We start from the raw sequence: 26,607 nt of genomic DNA, 5'->3' as shown, positions 1-26,607 counted from the left end.
AGTGCACTTAGCTCTTAAGGTATGCGTTTTAGAGCCCTCGTTTAATAGACATATTTTTCTTGATTTGGTGTAAAGAATTTGTCCCTAAGGCTTGTCGGCGTGTTTTTGGGACATATACAGGATGTCTCACCTAGAAATTGTCAGGTTCGGTTTCTCTGCTGTTTCAGTACATATTTACAATTTTGTTTTTGCAACGTGTGAGTGGTGTCAGCCCAAAAAAGCGTTGCTCACCACGTGTTTCATATGACAACCAGTGTCGATGGAAAGCGTCGGTTTGTTACCCGTTACTTATAAAGTGATTTTTAAATCGGAATTTTACGTGCCTCTTCGATACAGCGCTCCAAAATTAGTCAAGTCCGATATTCGTTTTATCGACATGTATCAACAGGAACAGTAAAACACGAAGAATAATTAGCTATCCAGCAGCAAATGAGTAGCGCTGCAAGCTTGGCGGTAGCAGTTAGCGTGGGCCAGGGCGGTCTGTCGCTGCTGCAGTACTGGATGTTCTTCGTGTTATACTGTCCCTGTCTGTTAATATGTAACGGTAGAACGAATATCGGACTAGACTAATCAGGGAGCGCTGTATCGAATGGACCGTAAAATTACGATTTAAAAATCACTTTATAGGTAATGGGTAATAAACCGACGGTTTCCGTCCATACAGGGCGTCGCATGAAAGACGTGAGGAGCAGTATTTGTCTGGTATGACTCCAGCTATACAATGCAAAAACGATATTGCAAATGTCTGTCGAAGTACCAGAGAAAACACACCTGACGATTCTTAGGAGAGAGACCCTGTATGTGTATCATAAATAGAAAAGGCAGACTCTAAAACACTGAATGAAACCGAACGGAAACGGTATAAGATAGTTGCTCTGCGGACGTTGCTAAATGGGAATGAGTCATAGTTTTTGAATACGAGAGGAAAAAGACATACTGAAACCCGAAGAAGTGAAATTTTTAAAGCTCCAAAGGTCATAAAAAGGACAGGCAGAATACAGGAAATTAGCGAAGAAGCAGTGTAAAAGAAGAGTTGGGAGAAAATATCACAGGGAATGGACACTTGATCACAAAGTGTCATGAAAGTTTAAAAAATTCAAGTCAAATGGGAATAGAATACATTTACTGCCTGACAAAAAAGTTAGACACTCAGAAAGGGTGGAGGAAACGAAATGAAACGTCACAGATTGAGAGAGCATCTTATTTTGTTGATTACACAATCGAGTTAACTTTACAAATAACTTCGCAGTGTGAGTCCACTTATCCGTATGACGTCTCTGGCTTGGATGCATGCACAGTTACGGTTGGTAATGTTGTCATGAAGCCCTTCTAGCCTCTCCTGAGGGTACCTGGCTCACAACTGTTGTAGCTGGTCCTTTTACCTCTGAAATTTAGTTTTTCTTCATCAGCTATTCCTAAACTTTTCCTCAGACGGAACACTATGAGAATCCAAGTACGGGGTGATTATAATTAAAGGTAAACTTTTAAAACCTTGTAGAAATAGCACCACTGGTCAGAATGCCGTCATATTGCTACGGAATATTATAAGAGAAGGGGGAAAACGTACGGCAGAAGAAAAAAATGGTGTGAAAATTGATCAATCGATGGCGCTGAATGTCTCAGAATATGTAAATAAAAACACCTGTCATGCGCACGATCCACTGAAGTTGGTATAAACACGCCGGGTACACGGCTTTTCCTCCTTTCGCGTCTGCGACGTTCGCCATGGCTGTCTCAATGCCAGGATCGCGCTCTGCTTGTAAAGCTTTATGGCAAGAATGATGACTGTGCACACGTCGCTCTGCAGACGTTCCGGACACTGAAGGGTTTGAGAAAAGGCGTTGGTCCGATGACTGCCGTGGGTCTGGAGAAGATGATTCGGAAATTCGAAAAGACGGGTTCTTTTGGTGTGCAACCTGGTAGAGGGAGGAAACGAATTGATTCCACGTCAGTGGAAGCAGTGGCCACAGCAGTAGCCACAGCAGTGCACGAGGTGACGAGTGGTGGTGTGCAAACGTCTAGTGCATCGAGAATTGCCTGAACGTTGCACATACACGTGAGCACATTGCGTAAAATCCTGCGAAACATCCTTCTTTGCGATCCATTCAAAATTATCCATGTGCACGAATTGCTTCCCGTTGACCAACCAGCAAGAGAGACCTTTGCTTCAGAATTTCTTGCTCGCATTGAAGTGGACATTGATTGGCCGTGAAAGATTTTGTGGACAGACGAAGCCCACTGGCAGGATATGTCAATACACAGAATTGTCGAATACGGGTAACTAAACATTCACACGCAAATCAACCAGTACCACCTCATCATGAAAAGGTCACTGTGTGGCGCGGGTTTACGGCATCGTTTACCATAGGGCCATATTTTGTCGAAGAGGCAGGTGTTTTTGATCCTGTTACCTGTACCGTCACTGGTAAGCGCAATGAGTGTCTTTTGCGCAACCACGTCATTCCAGCTCTCCAGCAGCTTGGGTGTGTGGATGGTATCATTTTTATGCAAGATGGTACACCTCCGCACATTGCAAATCCAGTTAAGCAGCTGCTGAAGCGCCATTTCGGAAATGCTAGAATTCTCAGCCACCATTTCCCTACAGCCTGGCCGTCGCGAACACCAGATCTTATTCCGTGTGACTTCTGTCGGTGGGGCTATCTGAAAGATGTGTTCAGTGCTACGATTGCTAACTTAGCTGCATTGAATGCTCGCATTGGGCAACACATTCTGAACGTGACCCCGGAAACACTTCGATCAGTTGTGGAAAATGCTGTTACTCGTTTTCAACTTGTTGCAGAAAACGGTGGACAGCATATTGAACATGTTTTTGTGCCAGACACACGGAAAATAATAAACGGATTTGATTTTGATTGATGCTTTTTATGCGGTTTTTGGCCTCAGGACAATTAAAAACCGATTTTTCCCATTCGATGTGGTAAGACCTTCGTGTGGTGGATGGGCTTACGTAACTAGCAGTATCACACCTGTACACCCATGCACACTGAGTAGTAGAGCTTGTTTAAAGTCAAACGAACGATTTAGGCATTGTTGTTTGATTCATTTGTCATTTGTAGTCGACCACTATTAAATTATGATGCTAACAGCACCATCTATTGCTACATTATGTATCTAATTATTTTTCTTCTGCCATACATTTTCCCCCTTCTCCGATAATATTCCGTTGCAATTTGACGTCATTCTGAACAGCGGTGTTACTTCTACAGCGGTTTGAAAGTTTAACTTTATTATAGTATACACACATCAAAAATAGTTTTGCATCACCCTTGTTCCCAGAAGATAGACGTTGACTGTGGATATTGTATCACAGACACAGTCCTTTTGACTGTTCACTGATGTCACTAAACTTGCCCAAAGATGTAAACAGCCATGCATGAGCAGCGCTTATTAGACGGAGGGAGTCCGACAGCCGATCAGTTCCAGTCATTCTACCAGAAAGGAGGTACACAGCTTGTGTTGTCTGTAGGTCAACCATGCCTAGACTTTTAATACCGCGGTTCGCTCGCGTTCGCATTGTTGCTTTGTGCCAGGAAGGGCTCTCAACAAGGAAAGTGTCCAGGCGTCTCGGTGTGAACCAAAGCGATGTTGTTCGGACATGGAGGAGATACAGAGAGACACGAACAGTCGATGACATGCTACGCTCAGGCCGCCCATGAGCTAATACTGCAGTGGATGACCGCTACCTACAGTTTATGGCTCGGAAGAATCCTGACGGCAATGCCACCATGTTGAGTAATGCTTTTTGGGCAGCCACAGGACGTCTTGTTACGACTCAAACTGTGCGCAATAGGCTGCATGATGCGCAACTTCACTCCCGACGTCCATGGCGAGGTCCATCTTTGCAACCACGAAACCATGCGGCGCGGGACAGATGGGCCCAACAACACGCCGAATGGGCCGCTTGGGAATGGCATAACGTTCTCTTCAGCGATGAGTGTCACATATGCTTCCAACCTGACAATCGTTGGAGACGGTTTTGGAGGCAACCCGATCAGGCTGAACGCCTTAGACACACTGTCCAGCGAGTGCAGCAAGATGGAGGTTCCCTGCTGTTTTGCGGTGGCATTATGTGGGGCCGACGTACGCAGCTGGTGGTCATGGAAGGCGCCGTAACGGCTGTACGACACGTGAATGCCATCCTCCTTCCGATAGCGCAACTATACCGGCAGCATATTGGCGAGGCATTCGTCATCATGGACGACAATTCGCTCCCCCATCGTGCATGTCTTGTGAATGACTTCCTTCAGGACAACGACATCGCCTTACTAGAGCGGCCATCGTGTTCTCCAGACATGAACCATATCGAACATGCCTGGGATAGACTGAAAGGGCTGTTTATGGACGATGTGACCTACCAACCACTCTGAGGGATCTACTACAAGTCTCCGTTGAGGAGTGGGACAGTCTGGATCAACAGAGCCTTGGTGAACTTGTGGTTAGTATGCCACAACGAATACAGGCATGCATCAATGCAAGAGGACGTGCTGCTGGATATTGGAGGTACCGGTGTGTACAGCAATCTGGACCACCACCTCTGAAGGTCACTCTGTATGGTGGTACAATATGAAAGGCGCAGTTTTCATAAGCAAAAGAAGGGTGGGAAGATGTTTTTGTTGATCTCTATTCCAGTTTTTTGTACAGATTCCGGATTTCTGGGAACCGAGGTGATGCAAACCTTTTTTTGATGTGTGTACTTTGATGGGCCACGATTATTCTTTTTATGACTAACTCAACTTTTAAAAAATGAAGAAAGCTTGTGTTATTCAGTGATAATTTCAATTTGAAATCATAATTAAAACACAAATATCATAACATAATTTTTTTTAAATAATTAGTATCTTCAACATGTTACTAATAGTTTTTCGCGAAGCATTTATTCACTCCTTGCAGAAGAACACCAGCGCTCTGCCAAGCTTTTTTTGAGAAACCCTGCTATACACGCAGATAGGAACTGTAGTGCCATCTGCCGAATGTGATGACTTGATGTAGAGGACAACATGGTGGTGGCACCAATTTGATTGTTAATAATTTCACATGTATCGGCTTCAGTGACAAACGGTAGTGGTATCATTGCAGTCTATATTGCGCCTATAAATTAGAGATCCTTTTGTATCATGAGTGCAACAGCAAATTATTTTTGAAGATAATTCCGCCAGAGGTGACCATTTACTGATATACAGGTACACTTAAGCTCCGAAGAGACTTGTGTTGGCACGTGTATTCAAATAAAGACATATGTATACGGGCGGAATACGGAGCTGCGGTTGGCAACGCTTATGTAAGACAAGTGTCCGACGCAGTTGTTTGATCGGTTACTGCTGCTACAACGGCAGGTTATCAAGATGTAAGTGAGTTTGAACGTGGTGTCATAGTCGGCGCATGAGCGACGGGACGCAGCATCTCCTAGGTAGCGATGAAGAGGAGATTTTCCAGTACAATCGTTTCAGGAGTGTATCGTGAATATCAGGAATCCGGTAAAACATCAAATCTCCGACATCGCTGAGGCCGGAAAAAGATCCTGCAAGAATGGGACCAACGACGATTGAAGAGAATCGTTCAACGTGACAGAAATGCAATCCTTCCGCAAATTGCTCCATGCTGGGCCGTCCTCAAGCGTCAGCGTGCGAACCATTCAACGAAACAGCATCCATATGGGTTTTTGGAGCCCAGGGCCTACTTGTGTACCCTTGATGACTGCAAGACATATAGCTTTAAATCTCGCCTGGGCCCATCAGCACCAACATTGGCAGTTGATGACTGGAAACATGTTCCCTGGTCAGACGAGTCTCGTTTCACATTGTGTCGAGCGGACGGACGTGTAGGGGTATGGAGACTACCTCATGAATCCATGGACCGCGCATGCCAGCAGGGAACTGTTAAAGCTGGTGGAGGCTCTATAATGGTGAGGGGCGTGCGTAGCTGGAATGATACGCGCCTCCTGATGCATCTACATACAACTGACAGGTAACACGTACGTAAACATCCTGTCTGATCACCTGCATCCATTCATGTCCATTTTGAATTCCGACAGACTTTGGCATTTCCACTAGGACAATGCGACACCCCACACATCCAGAATTCTACAGACTGGTTCCAGGAACACTCTTCCGAGCTTAAACACTTCCATTGTCCACCAAACTTCCCAGACAGGAACTTTATTGAGCATATCTAGGATGCCTTGGAAAGTGCTGTTCTGAAGAGATCTGCAATCCCTCGTACTCTTTCGGATTTATGGATAGCCCTGTAAGATTCATGATGTCAGTTGGTTCCAGCACTACTTCATAAATTAGTTGTGTACATGCCACGTCATGTTGCGGCACTTCTGCGGGCTCACGGCGGCCCTACACGATATTAGCCAGGTGTACCGGTTTCTTTGGCTCTTCAATGTACTACTACTACACGTGAAAAGATTGTGTGTGTGTGTGAAACTGGTGATGAAATGTGATACTGTATTTCATGCCAGAATCCAAGCAGTTGAGCATGGTGTGGAAATATCCGGGTTCGCCTGTGACGAAAAAGTTCCATTCACCACCAGCTGTTCTGAAAGTGATGTTAACAGACTTCCGCAACAGCCGTGCACCGCTTCTGCTGGATTTCATGCCACAAGGTGCAACCAATGCCTACAGTTACTGTTCCACACTGTCACATCTGAGGACTGCCACCAAGCGAAGGCATCGAGGGATTTTCGACGTGGGAAAGGTGATTCTGCTCCACTGAAATGCGAGACCACGTGTTGCAATCAGAACTGCCGAAAAGCTCCGGGAATTTCACTGGGAGATTCTGGACCCTGCACCGTGCGGTGCAGACATTGCCCTAGTGACTTCCAAGTTTTCGGGCCGCTCTGTACAAATTATGGACATGTGGGATGTCGCATTGTCCTGCTGTAATTGCCCAAGTCCGTCGGAATGCACAATGGATATGAATGGATGCAGGTGATCAGACAGGATGCTTACGCACGTGTCACCTGTCAGAGTCGTATCTAGGCGTGTCAGGCAACATGCTTCCAGTCATCACAGTCCAACGTCGTTGTTGAGGGGCTCAGGAAAAGCGTAAAGATTTGTGTCTTGCAGTCATCAAGGGTACACGAGTGGTCTTTGGCTCTGAAAGCACATATCGATGATGTATTGTTAAATGGTTCGCACGCCGATACTTGTTTATGACCCTGCATTGAAATCTGCATCTATTTGCGGAAGGGTTGCACTTCTGTTACGTTGAACGAATCTCCTGAGTTGTCGTTTGTTCCATTTTTGCAGCATCTTTCTCCAGCCGCAGAGATGTCGGAGACTTGATGTTTTACCGAATTCCTGATATTCACCGTACACTACACTCGTGAAATGGTCGTACGGGAAAATCCCCACTTCATCGCTACCTCAGAGATTCTGTGTGCCATCACTCGTGCGCCGACTATGACACCACTTTCAGGCTCACTTAAATCTTGATAACCTGCCATTGTATTCGCAGTAAGCGATCTAACAACTGCACCAGACACTTATTGTCTTATAGAGGCGTTACTGGCTGCAGCGCTGTATTCTGCCTGTTTACATATCTCTGTATTTGAATATGCATGCCTATACCAGTTTCTTTGGCGCCTCAGTGTATAATGTAAACCACAACAATCTAACATATGTAGTCGTAAATTCGATGTAAATTACTTTTCTTTATTAAGTTGTTTGTGGTTACAGATACCGTATAGAAAAGGAGAACAGCTATAATAGAAAGTACAGAAAGCCACAGAAGCCAACGCATCCGTTAAAAATTAATATAAAAAGTTGCTGTTTAAAGTTCCTGAATACTTTGCTTAAAAACTGAAATTCTGTGTGTACAGTCATTAAAATGAAAGTTTTTTCTACTTCCTAAGAGAAAACGATTAAAAACATCTCATTGATAAAACTGAGACTTCAGCGGACCATGTATGGGTAGAAAAGAAAAAAAACTGGGTTTTCTCAAGGCATAACTTATCCAAAAGCCAATTTAATTGTAAACAAATATTGCCACAGAAGTGAACTTCTACCAAACGATGAAAAGATTCTATAGGCAAGCTAATAAGACGGAAGAAATAAAATTGCCAGACAACAGAGGAGGGAAAAAAATTAAAGAATTAAAAATGGCGGTGAAATTGGAAGTTTAAACAGTTAAGGAAAGTCAGGGAAAACAAAGTCTGAGCTTCGAGGAAATGTTCGGAACAAGGGAAATAGGAGTAATGAGGAAACAAAATCGGGAGAAAAACACATCAGAAAACTAATGATTAAATAAAATCCTTGATAGTGAAGCAAGAAACGGTAATATAGGAAATCAGAGGGAAAAAAGTAAAACAATACGAAACGATACTGAAGACAGCAGACAATGTAGAGGCCCAGAGGAGGAAAATGCGCAGAAGCAAATGAAGGTCACATCATGCCTAGCGCAGATAGAATAGAAAGAAGACACCGTTAGCCAAGTAGTGGGAAAAATACAGCAGACGGTAGCAGAAGCAAAAGGAGGCCACAACCCTCGTAGGAGACACAGCTAGCAAAGTAGTACAAGAAGTGTGATAGACGATAGAAAAAGACGTAGAACGAGCAGTAAATAATAAGTTATGTCTGGAAGGAGGTTGGGTTGGCAGGTAAATACGTAGAAGCAAATCAAGGTCACGCGCGTAGATAGAACAGAAAGCAGACGCCACTAGCCAAGTAGTGCGAGAAATACAGCAGGCGGTAGCAGAAGAAAAGGAGGTCACAACATGCGTAGAGCAGTTGGAACAGAAAGTAGACACTGTTAGCAAAGTAGTACAAGAAGTACGACAGACGATGGGAAAATGCGTGGAACGAGCAGTAAACAATAAATTACGTCTAGAAGGAGGTTCGGCTGGCAGACATCCGGCAGAACTTCTCAAATGAGATATACACAAAAGAATTTTGCAAAGTTATTATTAAAACTACGGGACGACAGGACAAAAACTGCTTTATCGTCAACAAAATATACAACAGGAGTACAGTTTTGGAAAAAGATCGTTTGACATACTCTGAGCCCGCCGCTGTGGCCGAGCGGTTCTAGACGCTTCAGTCTGGAATCACGAGGCTGCTGCGTTCGCCGGTTCGAATCCTACCTCGGGCATGGATGTGTGTGATGTGCTTTGGTTAGTTAGGTTTTAGTAGTTCTAAGTCTATGGGACTGATGACCTCAGATGTTACGTCCCGCAGTGCTTAGAACCAGTTGAAACATATTTTTTGACATATTCTGAGTTTGAAAACCTGCTTTTCGATAAATATTGGTCTAGAAGCAAACAGGAAGATTTATTATTCTCTATATGTAGCTTCCACTATATTAATCGAAAGCGTAATGGGATGTATAGCGAGTTGTCAGAGAAAAATCGCGAAAGAAATTAATATAAAGACTTGCAGAATGACGAGTAAAATGTAGTGCACTGGGTAGTGCAAAGAGATCTTCGCAACGTACTGTATGTAGCCACATGATCGACACAAACAGAAACAGCTAGACGTGCACGAATAATATTCGCGCTGCTAGAACACGAAGAGCGGTATCCGGACGTGCAAAGAAGAAAGGACGAATAACGTCGGTTCACTACATATGATATTTTACAGTGACGAGAGTGAATTAGCAAGGCAATGGTTGACCTGAGTGGAATTGTGGAATCGTGTGAATTGTCATGTACTCTAGACATTGTGGAGAGGTTTTCTGTGAATTTAATGTATAATCGATACTGTGTCTAGTACGAACTGTTTTGTTTCCAAGAGACATTACTAATGATTTTTGTTACTGAATTAATTGTGTGACACGCAGTTATGAACTGCAGTACAATGATTCGTGTACTTTGGGAGTAAAACTAACCGACAATGCTGCTGAGATAAGTCCGATGCCAATCCGACAGCAAACTAAAAAAAAGTCTGTATTCAAGAACGAACATTAATCAAAAACTGGTGTGTGACCTTACAACATCTTCTTTAGTTTGTCGAGCGTAGCGTTTGTCATGGTTCTGAAACATTATACCTCAAAAGCTCCTATTCCATCCTTGCCTGTGCTGCTTGCCGTGCGTGTTTCAATCCCGTATAAGGATAAATTCCAGACAAATACTTTAAGAAAAGACTTGAAGAGATATATTTTATGTTAACGTATTTAACATTTTGGAAATCAATTTCTTGCCACTACGAGTATGCATTTTATATTCTCTCTTATGTCGGTCACCGTCAGTTATTTTCTTGCCCAAATAGCAAAACGTATCCAGAAAGTTCAGTGCCCTATTTACTACTCTAATTGCCTCAGCAAGACCTGATTTAATTCAACTACACTCCATTACTCCATTACCCCTCCCCTTTTTTTCTCTTCTCGATTCTCATCTTTAACCTATTTTCAAGACATTCTCCGTTCCGGTAAGTGATGGAAAATTACTACAATGCGCTGCGTATCGCCCCGCAGGGATCACAAAGACAAGGTTAGACTAGATTAAAGCTCACACTGGCGTTTAAGCAGTCCTTTCCGTGCTGTGTACGAGAAGGTAACGGAAAGAATCGGTAACAACTTGTATCGCGGGAAGTATCCTCTGCTATGCACTTCAGTGTTTTGCAGAGTGTGCATGTAAATGTACACTGAATAACATATGAGGTACAATGAAACCCTGTATAATTCACTTCTCGCTTTTCACCTCCTTTTCCTGATCATCATTCTTATAACTACAGTCAGGATTTTGTCCAAATTATGAGAGGGCTTTTGCTCCTTCTATTTTGTCCATGTTAACTTCTGTATCTGAGTGAATTCCAGTCAATATTCTCAGAAACGTTTTCTAAATATGCAAGTGGTATCAGTGTAGGTTTTTAAGGTTTTCCTTTCTTCGATCTGTCTCCTAAGATATGTCGTAATGGTTAGTTCTGCTTCGCATATTCTTGTGTTACACTGGAACCTAAGCTTCCATCTTTCCGTAGATAGCTCGTGTTAGTGTTTTGCAATCATACTTGTTGATCTGACAATGCGCTAATAGTAAATAACTTGCGGAAATGCACCGATTCCGACAGGTGCGCACCCTGTCATATTTTAAGGTAAAACGCAGCAAGAAAGTGTTGTGCAAGAGAATTTAAAACCTCGGTTTGCAGATCAGTTGCGGAAAATAACACACCCACACAGACACACTCACACGCACACATACACACACACACACACACACACACACACACACACACTGCGAACACTAGCACCACCACAAAATCAAAGATAAACGGCGTCAGGAATTATTGATGAAAATTAGTAACCGACCGATTAGGTTGCATCGAATCAGTCCCTCTGTTTTTAACAAGGGAGAGATCTAAACTCCAAGCAGAATTTAAGCAAAAACCTCTATTTATGAAGTTACTCGCTAATTTAGTTTCTCGTGTTTCCTTAACAACACTGTCCCAGTAGCTGGAAGTGCATGCCAGAATCTCCATAGCAGATTCCATACGGTGCCCAGTGCCAAGACAATGTTCTTCAGTAGCAGATTTTCTTGGCTGTCGTAAGCGTGTGACGCTTATGGTCAGCACACTGATCCTCCACGATCCTGATAATCTGACCAGTATATGACACGCCACAAGTGCAAGGAATACAGTAGCCACCCTCCTCAGTCGAACCAAGATCACCCTTTACGGAACCTAAAAGGAACCTAATCTTAGATACAGGATGTGAAATCAAACACCTTTTAGCCGTCTAATTTCCTAACTTATTTTATTTGGAGACAAGTTTCGGCGATTTACTACGCCATCTTCAGGCCCGTGATCGACGTGTAAGAAGATTCCAACCTCGGTTCCGGTCAAAATACTGGTTTCTGTAAATTTATACTTCCTACAGACACCAGTATTTGAATGCTGACCCCTATTTTGATGCCATGGGTGCTATCAAAATTGTCACATTTCTTCATTCACTGGGGGAGGATTTTGGAATTTAACTCAGATCATTTTGCGCAATCTGGTAATTGCGAAAAGTATATTTCCATCTTCCCTCTTCCTTCTTGCAAAATATTTTTTTCCTTACACCAGGATTCGAACTAACATTTCCACAATTTAGTAATTGGGAACATCGTGACCGTTTACCGTCGGGCGTGCCACCTCTCCAAATGTCCATGAATTTCGTAGACGTAAGTATAATTTTAAGCAAAATGTTTCATTTGTATGTACAGTAATTCTTGTGTCATTGTTTGCTCAGGGTGGGCCGTATTGCTATCGCTGGTGAAACATTCACAGCGATATTTATGATCGTAAACATAGCGATTGTGCCTTTTATAATGAGTCACGAATAAATGAAATTTTTACTGACGCCTTGAATATTAATACTAATGAATTTGCCATTATCCAGTGTTAACGAAGGGTGTGCAATGGGCGTATTCCGGCTTCCACAGTGGCATCGAACGCACAGTCGATTAATCCACGCCGAACACCTGCGCACGTGTGAGGTCTGTAATTCCTGCGGGCGTGTCGGAGCGCATTGTACTCGCTGGCAGCTGAGACATTGCTGACGACGCACCTTGGACACAATGAAATCACTCCTAATAAACAACACATTAGATGCAACTTCTTTAAGGAAACTCTCACATTAAATAACCCCTATAAGGGAAGCAAATACCCAGCAATAAGGGATGGAAAAAAAAAGCTTGAGAGAGCTGATGACCCTGCGAGATGTCTCAGTCAACGCACTTAGCTAATTCACTTTGATATGACAAATCCGTCAAGCGATGATAAATAGTCAGTAAACAATGTTTCGTATACTAAAAGAGAACAACATTATACAAAGGAAGGCTGGTATGGCAAAGAAGAAAGGAACAGCTGTACCAGCGGTAAAGGTGCAAGAAAATTAAAGGGAGTAGGTCACGGAATGTAAGAAATAAAACTCAAGTTAACATTCCCTCAGGCAGCCTTTCTTTGGGCTCTTGGGAAGATCATTCAAAATAAATCTAAATCTAAAATAAGTACTCTTTTAAAATAAGTACTACATAGACAATCCTTTGTAACAGAAATAATTTCTTTCTTATTCCAGTGCTAAATATTAAAAGGAGAAACAATTAATTTGGAATTAAGGTAATTTCTGAGATCTTTAAAAGCTTTTTGTGAAAGCAGAAGGAGCTAGACCTACTGTAGTGTTCTAGGTACAATAATAACGTGCTGTTTGTTAAACTGGATGGAAGAAATGAAATTATAAAATTTCTGATTGTTTTGTAGTTTAATAATGGAAACTTCTAGTGCTATAATTTACAAAATATTTCACTTCACAATGGAAGAGTTTGACAGAAGTTTAAGAAAAATATCATCCAATTTTCTTCTGACGTGTTAAACGTAAGACACTATTCGTATAACCTGGAATCGTCTATTGAAGGAAATACGACGATCTATATGTTTTTTTTTTTAATTTTAAAAGTATTGATCGCAAGAAAAAATAAAATTTTAGCTTGCTAATTTCTGGTTTCTGCTGACTAACAGTCATCCTCACATAATGCTTACTAAATAATCCGTGCCTATATATAAAATTTTGACCCAAAACCATGGTTACTAAGTGTAACACAGGTCGCTATTACTAAGCAATCGAAACCTAACTACAGTTTTGGCTACACCATTGTTATAAACTGTAACAGGTCAGTAGTAAAAAGAGAGTGTTTAACTGTGTAAGTTGTACGTTACAAGAGAAGAAAACTCACCAGTAAGTAGTGATGTTTTAGAAAGTTTGACTTGGAAGTGGTTGAAAATTGACTAATATTATTAAACTTCATGAATACGCCTGAAAACGAAAACGCAAATTTGTGTCAACATGAGTTAGAACCATCACAACTATGTCAATGGACATTTATTACGTCACGGCCGGTTTAGTTCAATTAACATTAGGTGACTCTGCCAACAAGGTGTGTAACTAATCTTCATAGAACACTTTTAGCTGTGGCACCTGATGATATTCACTGAAAAAAAAAAACAGCCGCAACGAAAGAATTGTACGTTGATAAATTGTGGTTGTTCTAATTCATCTTAACGTGAATCAGCTATGGAGCTTAAGGTGATCAAGATTACAGATTTAATTGTGATACGAAAGAAATATGTTCTGTTAATAAAGTCATGCATAATTCGTACAGTTGTTCATTATATGCACTACCGTTGGAACGGCTTAAGAACTGGAGCAGTTAATTATAGTCGTACAGTCTTGTCAAGATTTACGAGGTGACGCGCTGCTGTTTCAATTTGATGGACTTCGTAACTCGGTGCACAGACGAAATGCAGTTTTGTCTCCAAATGTGAAACAGACAAGTCGAAAATCACCTTTAGCAAGTACGTGTGTACAGTAAATTATAACATGTGATGTGCTGTAGCAGTATTGTATTTGTTGTTAAGGTAGACCTTGGGTGAAATTTGAGCGCAATTAGATGGAGATTGAATCCCAAAAGTTCGTAACACCAAAGTAGGAACAGCCTTCCACACTGACAACACGTTAGGTCTGTTCATACGTCACAGTATCCAACACAATGAACCTTACACACAAACAGGAATTCATAAAATCACATGCGGAGGATGCGATAATTCCTTATGTAGGCCAAACTGGTAGAAGTTTTAACATCCGTTTTAGAGAACACATTCACATCAGTGATAATTGTAAATCATCCTTTGTATCATCCTGTGCGAACCATATTGGCGCGACACACAAATTAGATAACGTTGAAAGTTCTTTAGACGTTCTTCATATAGTAGGAAAAGAAAGAGAACTTGACTATCGAAAAGAGATCGAAAATTATAGGACATTTCGAGACCAGTCAGAATACGTTTTGGAATGAACAGACTGACCCTAAAAATACGAAATTCCTGGCCTGCTTCAGACACATCTTATAATCTAGTGTTAAGCATGGTAAATATTGTAGACCCTGCTACGCTTATTACTAATTGACAAGTTTCCCATATTTATGTGTTTCTTGCGCTCGTTTTACGTATACGCACCGCTAAGTTGTATTCTTCTGTATTTATATTTTTGGACGTTTGACCTGATACTCCCTTAATCTTTTTTAGCTACTTTTATTCTGTATTAACAGTCTCATTTGTAAATTTTGTTCTTATTGCACACATATTTCCGTCAATTTTCTCTTTTCTACATAAATATTTCACAAATCGCATGATATCGACTCCATATATATCTTTGGACTCCATAGCTCATCTCCTTGTATATCTACATCTTTGCGCCTTTGTGACCCAGCTACCGTACCTACTACATGTAATTTAAACTTCAGTGTTTGCATCATTATTTCACCAACCCCATACGGAACAGCAGATAAATTCACAATATCTCATGCAACTGCATGTCACAGCTTTATATTATTGAGTGTATTACAACATACCATGTAAATAGATTTAAAATTTTCGCTTTCAGCGTTTGTCAGTTTCATAATTACGTGTATTATATTTGACAACTGATTGTTTTTAGTATGATTAAAAATGACCACATGTCAAAATTGAAGTGGCAATAAATATAGTTTCATCAGCCAAAAGCGGAACGATTTCATTTCAAAGTTTCACGAGGGCTGTGGACCCAGTTATCATCAATTTTACATATCAGATACGTTTATACTATCCACATCTAACGTTTGGTGCTGAAGTCCATATTCCCATTCATCTCGCTTCTGTAATCGTATACGTTGTCCCATTTTCATTTTATCTACCTATTATGATACACCATGGGCAAAAATTTTGCATTTGGGCTCCTGTGTTGGCCCTGTCAGCTTGGTGTCGCATGCGGCCTTGTGTCGCTCTGACATCGTAAGTGTGCCCTGGGCAGAATCATGGAGCGTTACGACAGTCTAACTGGAACGCTCTGCTACTGTTGACGGTCTACGGTAATGATGCAACAGTTAGCCTCCGTCTTGTCTCTGTGTGCCATGGATCCCTGTATTAACCATGATTTAAACTGAAGAAGTCTCGACCGCAAAACACCACTATTTTTGTGTTTACAAGTTTCGGTCACTTACTAACCATCTTCAGACCCCATACCATGTTGACAGGCGGTGGCGGTGAACGGAACAGGCGTTGCGAACTCCACGATCGTCAACTGTCCGTTCACAGTCACCGCCTGCCAACACGGTATGACGCCTGAAGGCGATCAGTACTGTCCGAAACCGATAACCGCAAAAATTATGGTTTCTTACCGTCGAGACTATTTGTGTTCATTTAAAGTACTAAAAAAACCGCTATTCTCTTCGAGAAATGTTATCAAAAATTACTAACCATAATTTACTGCGAAACGCTTGTAGCGAGAGTACCCACAACTACATCCAAATCCACCAAAGTAAACGCAAAATATATTTATTTTAAAAAGCACATAAAAATTCCATTGACGCCTCCCTAAGAGACAGTCTCCATTCCTTCTCAATCATGTAAGTGTAGATGAGATATGACTTAAGTTAAACGAAAAGCATCTGAGGCAGTTGAGAGATTTATCCAAAATAAATTAATAAAAGATGGAGCTGATGCCACACAGTACGCAAAACAGATGAGAACATTATTGCAGAAGCAACGAGAAAAGCATATTATGTTCAAAAGAACACATAATCTCCAGGACTTATTGCGGACTTCAATGTGCGATGCTTTTAATAGTTTCCACAATGAACCCCTTTCTCTAAATCTGACAAAAAATCCAAGGAGATCCTGGTCATGTGTAAAGTACACCAGCGGCAAGGCACAATAAATACCTTCAGTCCGTGATACCAATGCTAATATTACCGATGAGAGCGCCACTAAAGCAAAGTCGTTGAAGACGGTTTTCACAAATTCCTTCACCAACGAACCGAAGCAAATATTCCAAAATTCGAATCGAGAACAACTGCTAACGTGAGCAGTTTAAAAATGCATATCCTCGGTGTAGCGAAGCAGCTTAAAGCCTTTAAGAAAGGCAAGTCTTTCAGGCAAAATAGCATGCAGAGCATGCTGATACAGTAGCCCCATACTTAGCAGTGATATACAACCGCTCGCTCGACGGAAAATCCGTACCAAAACACTGGAAAGTTGCACAAGTCACACAATACGCAAGAAAGGAGATAGGAGTAATGCGCTGAATTACAGACCCATACCGCTAATGTTGATTTGCAGTAGAATTGTGGAACGTATACTGATATACTGTGTTCGAACATCATGAATTACGTCGAAGGCAACGGCCGGTTGACACACAGTCAGCTCGGATTCAGGAAATACTGTTTTCGTGGAACACAGCAAGCTGTTTATTCGCACGAAGTGATGAGTGTCATCGGCAGGAGACCTCAAATTGATTCAATATTCCTAGATTCCCAGAAGGCTTTTGACACCGTTCCTCACAAGAGACTTACAATCAAACTGCGTGCGTATGGAATATCGTCTCAGTTATATAACTGGATTCTTAATTTCCTGTCAGAGAGGTCACAGTTCGTAGTAAATGACGGAAAGTCATCGAGTAAAACAGAAGTGATAAACGGCGTTCCCCAAGGAAGCGTTATAGGCCCTCTGCTGTTCCTAATCTACGTAAGCCATTTAGAAGATAACCTGAGCAACCCTCTTAGATTGTTTGCGGATTATGCTCTCACTTACCGGCTAGTAAAGACCAAAGATCAAAACCAGTTGCAAAATGACTTATACACGATACGTGAGTAGTGTGAAAAGTGGCAATTGTCTCTTAATAACGAATAGTGTGAGGTCATTCACATGAGTACAAAAATAAATCCCTTAAATTTCGATTATATGATACATCACACAAATCTAAAGGCTCTCAATTCGACTTGATACCTAGGAATCAGAATTACAACCAATTAAGTTGGAACAGTCACATAGTGTCGTGGGAAGGGCAAAGCAAAGGCTACGTCTTATTTATCGAACACTCAGATGCAGCAGGTCTACTTATGAGACTGCCTACACTACACTTGTTCGTCCTCTGCTAGAGTACTGCTGTTGTGTACGAGATCCTTACCTGATAGGGTTGACGGAGGACACTGAAACAGTTCAAAGAAGGGCAGCACATTTTGTATCTTCGCGAAATAGGGGAGTGTGTGTCACAGATACACTATATGATCCAAAGTACCAGGACACCTGACTAAAAATGACTTACAAGTTCGTCGCACACTCCATCGCCAGTGCTGGAATTCAATATTGTGTTGGCCCACCCTTAGCCTTGATGACAGCTTCCACTCTCGCAGGCGTACGTTCAATCAGGTGGGGGAAGATTTCTTGGGGAATGGCAGCCCATTCTCCACAGAGTGCCGCACTGAGGAGAGGTATCGATATCGGTCGGTGAAGCCTGGCACGAAGTCGGCGTTCCAAAAAGTCCCAAAGGTGTTCTGTAGGATTCAGGTCAGGACTCTGTGCAGACCAGTCCATTACAGCGATGTTATTGTCGTGTAACTATTGTGCTATAGGCCGTGCATTGCGAACAGGTGCTCGGTCGTGTTGAAAGATGCAATCGCCATCCCAGAATTTCTCTTCAACAGTGGGAGCAAGAGGATGCTTAAAACATCAATGTAGCAGGCCTGTGCTGTGATAGTGCGCAGAACAGCAAGGGGTGCCAGCCCCCTCCATGAAAAACACGACCACGCCACAACACCACCGCCTCCGAATTTTAATGTTGGCACTACACACCCTGGAAGATGATGATCACCTGGCAATCGTCATACCCACACCCTGCCATCGGATCGCCACATTGTATACCGTGATTCGTCACTCCACACAACTTTTTCCACTGTTCAATCGTTCAATGTTTACGCTCCTTACACCAAGCGAGGCGTCGTTCAGCATTTACCGGCTTGATGTGCGGCTTACGAGCAGGTGCTCGAAAATGAAATCCAAGTTTTCTCATCTCCCGCCTAACTGTCATAGTACTTGCAGTGGATCGTGATGCAGTTTAGAATTCCTGTGAGATGGTCTGGATAAATGTCTGCCTATTACACATTAAGACCCTCTTCAACTGTCGGTCAACAGACGAGGTCGGCCTGTACGTGTCCCTTCACGTTTCCACTTCACTATCACATCGGAAAGAGTGGACCTAGGGATGTTTAGGAGTGTGGAAATCTCTCTTACAGACGTATGACACAAGTGACACGCAATCATCTGACCACGTTCGAAGTCCGTGAGTTCCATGGAGCGCTCCATTCTGCTCTCTCACGATGTCTAATGACTACTAAGGTCACTGATATGGAGTACCTGGCAGTAGGTGGCAGAACAATGCACCTAATATGAAAAACGTATGTTTTTGGGGGTGTCCGGATACTTTTGATCACGTAGTGTATGATAAGCGAGTTGGAATGGCAGTCGTTAAAACAAAGGCGTTTTTTTATGGCGAGATCTTTAAACGAAATTTCAGTGACCAACTTCCCCCTCTGAATGTGAAAACATTTTACTGTCGCCAAACTACACAGGGAGAAATGATCATAATAGTAAAATAAGTGAAATCACAGCTTACACAGAAAAATTTAAGTCTTCATTTTTCCCAAGCGCTGTTTTAGGCGGTAGACAAATAGTCTGAAGCTGGTTTGAAGAACCCTCTTCCAGCACTTAAAGTGTGAACTTCAGAGTAGTCATGTGGATGTAGAACAACAGTATACAGTGATTGGAAGAAAGTACAGGTCATACTCATCTACGAGAAAGGTAGCAGAAGTGACTCATAAAGGTAATGGCTAATATAAGTGATATCCATTCTTCGAAGAATCTTAAAACATATTCTGAACTCAAATATCGTATGGTATCATGGACAGAATAACATCATCCTTGCTAAGCAGCACAAATATCGATAACATCGGCCATGCGAGAACCCGATTCGTGCTTTTGTCACAAAACTTCCTGAAAGCTGTGTGTCAATAAAGTCGGTAACGACAGTATTTCTCCCTTTCCGAAAAGTATAATCCCAAGGATTATTAATTTAAGTTCCATGAGGCGGGTTATCAAACAAAATTTGTGAATCGACAGTGGGTTGCTAGGTAGAGGCAGCAGATGGAAAGTGACCGACAGAAGTCGAGGTAACTTCAGGCGTGCCCGAAACAAGTATGGTCGGACCTTTGCTATTCATGTTGTGTGTTAATGACCTTCCAGATAATATTAATAGTACTGGAGACTTGTGTAGATGTTGCAGCGTCGCTAATTAAATACTATAAGAAAAAAGGCAGCACATATATGCAGTGAAATTTTGATCAGCTTTTAAAAGAGTCCAACAGTGAAACTTGCTTCAGTGGCGTAGCTAGGGACGTGTGGTTCGCACAGTGTTCCAGCTCCGTGGGTGCGACGAAACTTGATAGATTCTGGGGCAGGAGTTGAAAATTTTTTTTGAAAACCTTATGGTATGCAGATAACAATATGGCGTGCATGATGGTACGACAGTGCTTCTACAAAGGCTGGAGTGCATTCATGGAATTCAAGCAAGAATTTTTGAACTTAAACCTAAGCAATTATTTGTACTCTATGCAAACCACTCTTTGAATCTGTGTAGAGTACAGGCTTGTACAACGTCTTAATTAAGTATAACTTTTTTGGGACCTTAGAAATGTTGTACGCTTTACTTAGCTTCTACCAACGGATGGACGATTTTCCTCGAAACTGTTGGCATTACGTTTAAGAGACTTTCGGATACATGGTGTAGTGCTCACTACAAAGTTGTTAAGCCTGTGTTTCAGTGATTCAGAAAGAGTATTAATGCCACTAAGGAATTTTTTGATTCTTTGGAATCTGTAGACACCAAGAAGCTGCTCAAACTCTGCTGCCTAGAGTATGTGGTTTCTCGTTTTCGTGTTTTTCCGTGTTTATGGAGTACTGCCTTAGAAGAAGTCTGCCATGCTCTTAATTATCTGCAAATTCTTGGAGTCAGTTCCGGAATATTTGTTACTATGGTGAGAGGTCTAAAGCTCATCTTCAAAGGCAAGAGAAATGGTCCTCTTGTCGAAGCACTTCGAATTTGCGAAGGACATAAGATTGGCGTTCCTCTGGAAATTAGTAGAACTACCAACAACAACAAACCAGGAAGAGGGAAATGGTACCTGGAGAAAGGCTGCAGACAAGACTGATTTTACTCCAGGAACTGAGAAGATCAGTGTTAGAGAGCATGGACTGGTCTGTACAGTAAATACCATGGGAGGTAAATCAATCATTTTGTTATTCTAGAGCCAAGCAATCTGATTAAATTCTAGAAACGGAACTTCCGAAGATAGTAAAAAGTTTAGTTGACAATTATGACGAAGAACTTTGAAGATATATCCTTGCATAAATTCTAAAGATTTCTGAAAGCTACCAAAATTCCATAAGAAGAGTCTTTTGTGTGGACATTTTTAAGATTGTTTTTCCGAATCTGTTAAAAATCTCACTTTGGCCTAAAGATTTTTCTTAACCTTGTGTGTGTGTGTGTTTTGGTAGCGTTATGTGAGAGGAGTTTGTCTAAAGTAAAAAAATTATCTTAGATCCACTTTGAATCAAACACGACTCTCTAGTATGACAGTTTTGCCAATCGAAAATATCTTCGCTAAAGGTGCCGATTTTGATGACGCAGTTTAAAAACTTGGTGCATGAAAAGAAAGAAGAGATTCTAAGCTACCTGTTAAAGTCACCTATCAATAAGAAAGTCTTTGATTATTTGTACTCCTTCATTAATAGTCAATTAAATTGTGTCAATTAGAAAAAGGCATTTTACTTATTTGTTTCCATTTATAAAAATTCTTTTCAAAATTGTTAACAGTATACGCTGCTTACTTAACCACTATTACCGAAAAACTGCTTCTAAAACAAGAATTTCAAATTTTTGCCGCGTTGATGGGGATGGGGTTGGATGAGGGAGTGGGGTGACGGTTTAAAATCACGCGCCGGATGCTAAACTACCAAGCCACGCCACAGATTTTCTTTAAATGTTCGGAAATGTAAGTGCAGAAAAATTATGTTCCATAACTACAAAATCTATGAGTCACTACGGGAATCAGTGAACTCATACAAATACTTGGATGTAACAGTTGATGGGAATGTAAAATGATATGTTCACATCAGCAGATTGAAGATTTCGGACCAGTGACAGAACGCTGGGGAAAAAATGTCAAACTTTAAAGGAAAGTGTTTAAAATACATTGTGCGTCCTTTCCTAGAATATTTCACAGAATTGTGGAACCTATACTCAATAAGACTAAAACGTGATATTGAACGTATACGGAGGAGGTCACACGATTGCTCACAAGATTGTTTTATCCGCGAGATAGCATCACGGAAATGCTGAAGAACCTGAAATAGCAGACGCTAAAACCCACGGATGTCTTTTTACAAATTTTCAAGAACCAGTCTTAGCTGACTAACCTATCCCTTTAGGGAGCTACAGCACCCTAAGTGTCTCTCCCACAGCGACTGAGAAAACGGGATTAGATTAATTGCACTAGGCAAGGAGGTGTTTAAATAGTCATCCTTCCTGCGCTTCATACGTAAATGCAACGAGAAGAGATCCTATCTGACTTCCGCACTGACTTAACGGTGGTTGCATTGGGGTAAATTTCATTCCACAATCAATGACCACGTAAGTACAGAACCGGAAACCTTATGTCAAGACACTGTTCACATAATGATGAATTAGAACAAATATAGTTAAACGAAAATACTGAGGTTAAAGAAATTAAAAAAAAAAAACTGCTCTCCCATATAATCCGAACTAGAATTCGTTCTGCCTCATTCCCAGCCTGCAGGGACAGGATATTTCCGTTTCTGTTGTAAGTAGGCTGTTTAGGTTTTTTTATTGGTAACGCCGCCGCCACGTAGCGCTCTGTATAAAAATCACTGGCTGTGCCGTGTGCAGTCTGTGGCTGGTTTGCATTGTTGTCTGCCATTGTAGTGTTGGGCAGCGGCAGCTGGATGCGAACAGCGCGTAGCGTTGCGCAGTTGGAGGTGAGCCGCCAGCAGTGGTGGACGTGGGGAGAGAGATGGCGGAGTTTTGAAATTTGTAAGAATTAGTGTCATGAACTGCTATATATATTATGACTAGTGAGGTAAATACATTGTTTGTTCTCTATTAAAATCTTTCATTTGCTAACTATGCCTATCAGTAGTTAGTGCCTTCAGTAGTTTGAATCTTTTATTTAGCTGGCAGTAGTGGCGCTCGCTGTATTGCAGTAGCTTGAGTAACGAAGATTTTTGTGAGGTAAGTGATTTGTGAAACGTAAAGGTTATTGTTAGTCAGGGCCATTCTTTCGTAGGGATTTTTGAAAGTCAGATTGCGTTGCGCTAAAAATATTGTGTGTCAGTTTAAGCACATTCGTGTATAATTGTTCAAAGAGGACGTTTCACATAGACCAGTCTTGTATAAATTTTTCTAAGGGGACGTTTCACTGTGGGTCTTTTGCGGCTCGTATCTCAAACAGGCTGCTCTACTCTTGGAAGTTGTGAATGGAAAGTCCAAAAAATGAGTAAATGTACAGGATGTTTCAAAATTCCGTCGGCAAACCTCGAGGGGCTATACAAGGTGTCTTGAGGAACAAAATGAGGATAGGAACTCACGTCTGGAAACATCATCCAACGACGCTACAGAACATTGAAGTTATAAGTGCCGGTGCCTGCTTGTGTGTGCATATGGAGGATGATTCCGTGCTGATGTTACAAACTTTTAGAGATGATGGAGAAGGATGTATGTATCAGTTTGAAGTAAGGGACCCTGGTCCAGAGAAGGACGAGTCGGATGTTACAAGCGGAAATCTCTCAGATACTTCTGACAGTGGAATACATGTACCGGTACTGTTGTTGATAACAAAATGGGACACGCAATTTCCAGAGGCGATTGTTTGGATCAGAACAAGGGGGAAAAAAGTCCAGTTAACGGGGGCTCTAAAATTCACGCTTGAGAAGCTATGAGTACTTGGTCATATTCCCTTCTCTGAAACAAATATCACCTGTTTGGCAAGTACGTTTTGACCTTCAAGACATCTTCTAATCCCCTCAAAGTGTAATTTTGAAATTTTGAGACACGAGCGTTGTAACTTAAAAAGTGGCAACTATTTATTCACAACTGACGCAAAAGAGTTATATGTTTGCGCCTGTTACTGTTCTTCAAAGTGGTCACCAGCGTTGTGTAGAACCTGTTGTCAGCGATGTGGAAGGCGTAGTATACTGTTAGGAGAGTCTGTTCTGTTGATGGCGCGAATGGAGCGGTCTATTGCCTGTCGAATTTCTGGAACGGATCTGAAGCGAATGCCACGAAGTGGTTCCTTCATCTTCGGAATCAAATCAAAGTCACAAGGACATAAATCGTATCACCTGCGACCAGCTTTGCGAAACAAGCTGCGACACTTTTTGCGCGACCCACCCATCATTTTGCACGACACTGCGCGGGCGCATACAGCGCAAGCTGTGGCTGCTCTGTTCGGTTGTTGGGACTGGGAAGTACTGTAGCATCCACCATACTCCCGGGACTTAAGTCCCTGTGACTTTGATTTGATTCCGAAGATGAAGGAACCACTTCGTGGCATTCGCTTCAGAACCGTTCCAGAGATTCGACAGGCGGTAGACCGGTCCATTCGCGCCATCAACAGAACAGGCTCTGCTAACGGTATACTACGCCTTCCACATCGCTGGCAACGGGTTCTACACAATGCTGTTGACTACTTTGAACGACAGTAATAGGTGCAAACATGTAACTCTTTTGTATCGGCTGTGAATAAATAGTTGCCACTATTTCAGTTCCTACCCTCGTATATTTGAAGAGAAAACTTAAATAAATCCAAATTTGCCCAACATGTAGCAGAAGAAGAACATGAAGTCACAGACATATCCCATAACTTACAAGTTCTCCAGCTAGCCAACAAAGGAAAAAGAATGAACGTTCTAAAAGAAATTGAAATTTATTCACATAAACTTGCACCCCTACTTACGTACTTTACGACCAAACAGAGTTACGAAACCGAATATTTCTGAAAAACTTTCACACTCTACTTATAAACCACTTACTAAGCAAAATCAAGAAATAACATAATGTGATATAAACCCAACAAATGCATGTAATAATATACAACATAAAAATCTTAATTCTATCTTTGTTATATTGTAAATGTATGAATTACTGCTTTATATAAATGTGTTATGTTAGTTTATTATCTTCAATACTGCCTAAGTAACAAAAAAACTTTGTATACAACGTACTTTGAATACTTCTATCACCGAAGTCAATGTTAAGTAAATAGTAGCTTAGTTAGAACCTCAAAACTGTCGTAAAATATAACTCTGTCCATAGATATATTGCTTCTATGTAAACAAAACTGTCAGTCGACGACATGGCGGATAACGCAGGGCGCCTGTGTAAAATACGTGACAAAAAGTGATTGTGGTGCTACAAAAAAGAAGAAAAACCAAGAAAAAACAAGGAGAGGAGAATGTAAGTAAAATGAACAACTGTTAGTGCGTAACTTTAAACTCGCGAAATTGAAGTAAATGATTGGAATCATTGCTTTTGCACAGGCCAGCTGCAGCATCCAAACTGCTGTCGATATTGTACCACTGTAGAAACTGAAGATACATGTAATTTTCCAGCTGAAGATGAGTGCAAGCCCGAAATGCATATTGGCATAAAGAAAACGAATAAAAAAAGTGGCTGGTCGCTCTATTTATATAGTAAAATAGGATACACTCTCATTTTTAGTCTCATGCAGCGATAAAGTGTCGCAAAATGGATTCCTGATTGGTAATCTGGATATGTATTACAAGTAGTTGGTTTGGAGCAGAAAGTTGCCGGTGTAAAGTAAGCTTAACAATATGTCTCCTGAAGATGAATTATAAAGTCTGAAACGGACGATGGTAATATAAACGAGAGCGTAAACATTGACCGGATTTGATTTGATGCACTCCATCTTTGTCAGAATTTAAATTCCGAGTGTGAACTAAGGAGCTACTAGAAACTTAAGTTTTGTTACACCTGTGACACGCGGCGTTGTTAGTAAGCCGCAGGTGCCGTTAGTGTGTGTGTGGGCCGTACCTCAAGTAGGCGATCATGGTGCCGGTGCTACTGCAGCCGCCTGCCGTGCGCCGTGGCGAGCGCTGAACTGCGGTGGGGAGAGCCGCCGGGTTCGTTCACTCCGCAGCCTGCCAGCTGCCCGCGCGCGCACAGGCTTCCCGTACGACTAGTCCCGTGGCCCACAATCCGCCAGCCAGGGGCCGCGCTGCTGCGTCGCGCCTCCAAGGTCACCCCGCAACCTGAAGCGCCACTTCTCGCGCAGCAAGCCTCGCGCCTACTTTCCGGCTGAGCAGCCGAGTATCCAGGGTTCGTTTCCGGAAAAGTAGAGAGCGGTCAAAGATTCTAACAATGTCTCCTTCTACCAAGGAGTGAAACTGTACGGTAAACTGCCCGAGGAGATTAAAACAGATTACTAAAACGACCTTAGTTAAAAAGGCGGTTCAGAATCAGTGCATTCCACACACACTACTTAGATAACTCAGATTAGAGGTTTAGTGACAAAATGTAAAAACTATAAATAATAATAACTACCCCCATGAACCCTGGACCTGTTTATTGTGATTGATGTCACACCATGAACCATGGACCTAGCACTTGGTGAGGAGGCTTGTGTGCATCAGCGATACAGATGGCCGTACCGTAGTTGCAACCACAATGGAGGGGTATCTGTTGAGAGGCCAAACGAGTGGTTCCTGAAGA

At 41.9% G+C, this 26,607-nt stretch overlaps 1 protein-coding gene across 2 annotated transcripts in view; it reads right to left on the bottom strand.

The window, feature by feature from the left end:
- LOC126282979 (short-chain dehydrogenase/reductase family 9C member 7-like) overlaps positions 1–26,089 on the bottom strand; it is a 168,232-nt gene extending 142,143 nt beyond the window's left edge. Inside the window, exon 1 of one of the 2 annotated variants that reach the window (XM_049982236.1) lies at positions 25,930–26,089. In XM_049982236.1, coding sequence (XP_049838193.1) covers positions 25,930–25,946 — 17 coding nt within the window. In that variant the 5' untranslated portion in view covers positions 25,947–26,089. The remainder of the gene's footprint in view (positions 1–25,929) is intronic. The other variant, XM_049982235.1, reaches the window with a different exon arrangement.
- Positions 26,090–26,607: the final 518 nt, after the last annotated feature.

The sequence above is a fragment of the Schistocerca gregaria genome, chromosome 1, assembly GCF_023897955.1.
Source record: "Schistocerca gregaria isolate iqSchGreg1 chromosome 1, iqSchGreg1.2, whole genome shotgun sequence".
Classification (NCBI taxonomy): domain Eukaryota; kingdom Metazoa; phylum Arthropoda; class Insecta; order Orthoptera; family Acrididae; genus Schistocerca; species Schistocerca gregaria.
The sequence above is the reverse complement of the archived record's forward strand: the minus strand, read 5'-3'. Positions and strand labels throughout refer to the sequence as shown.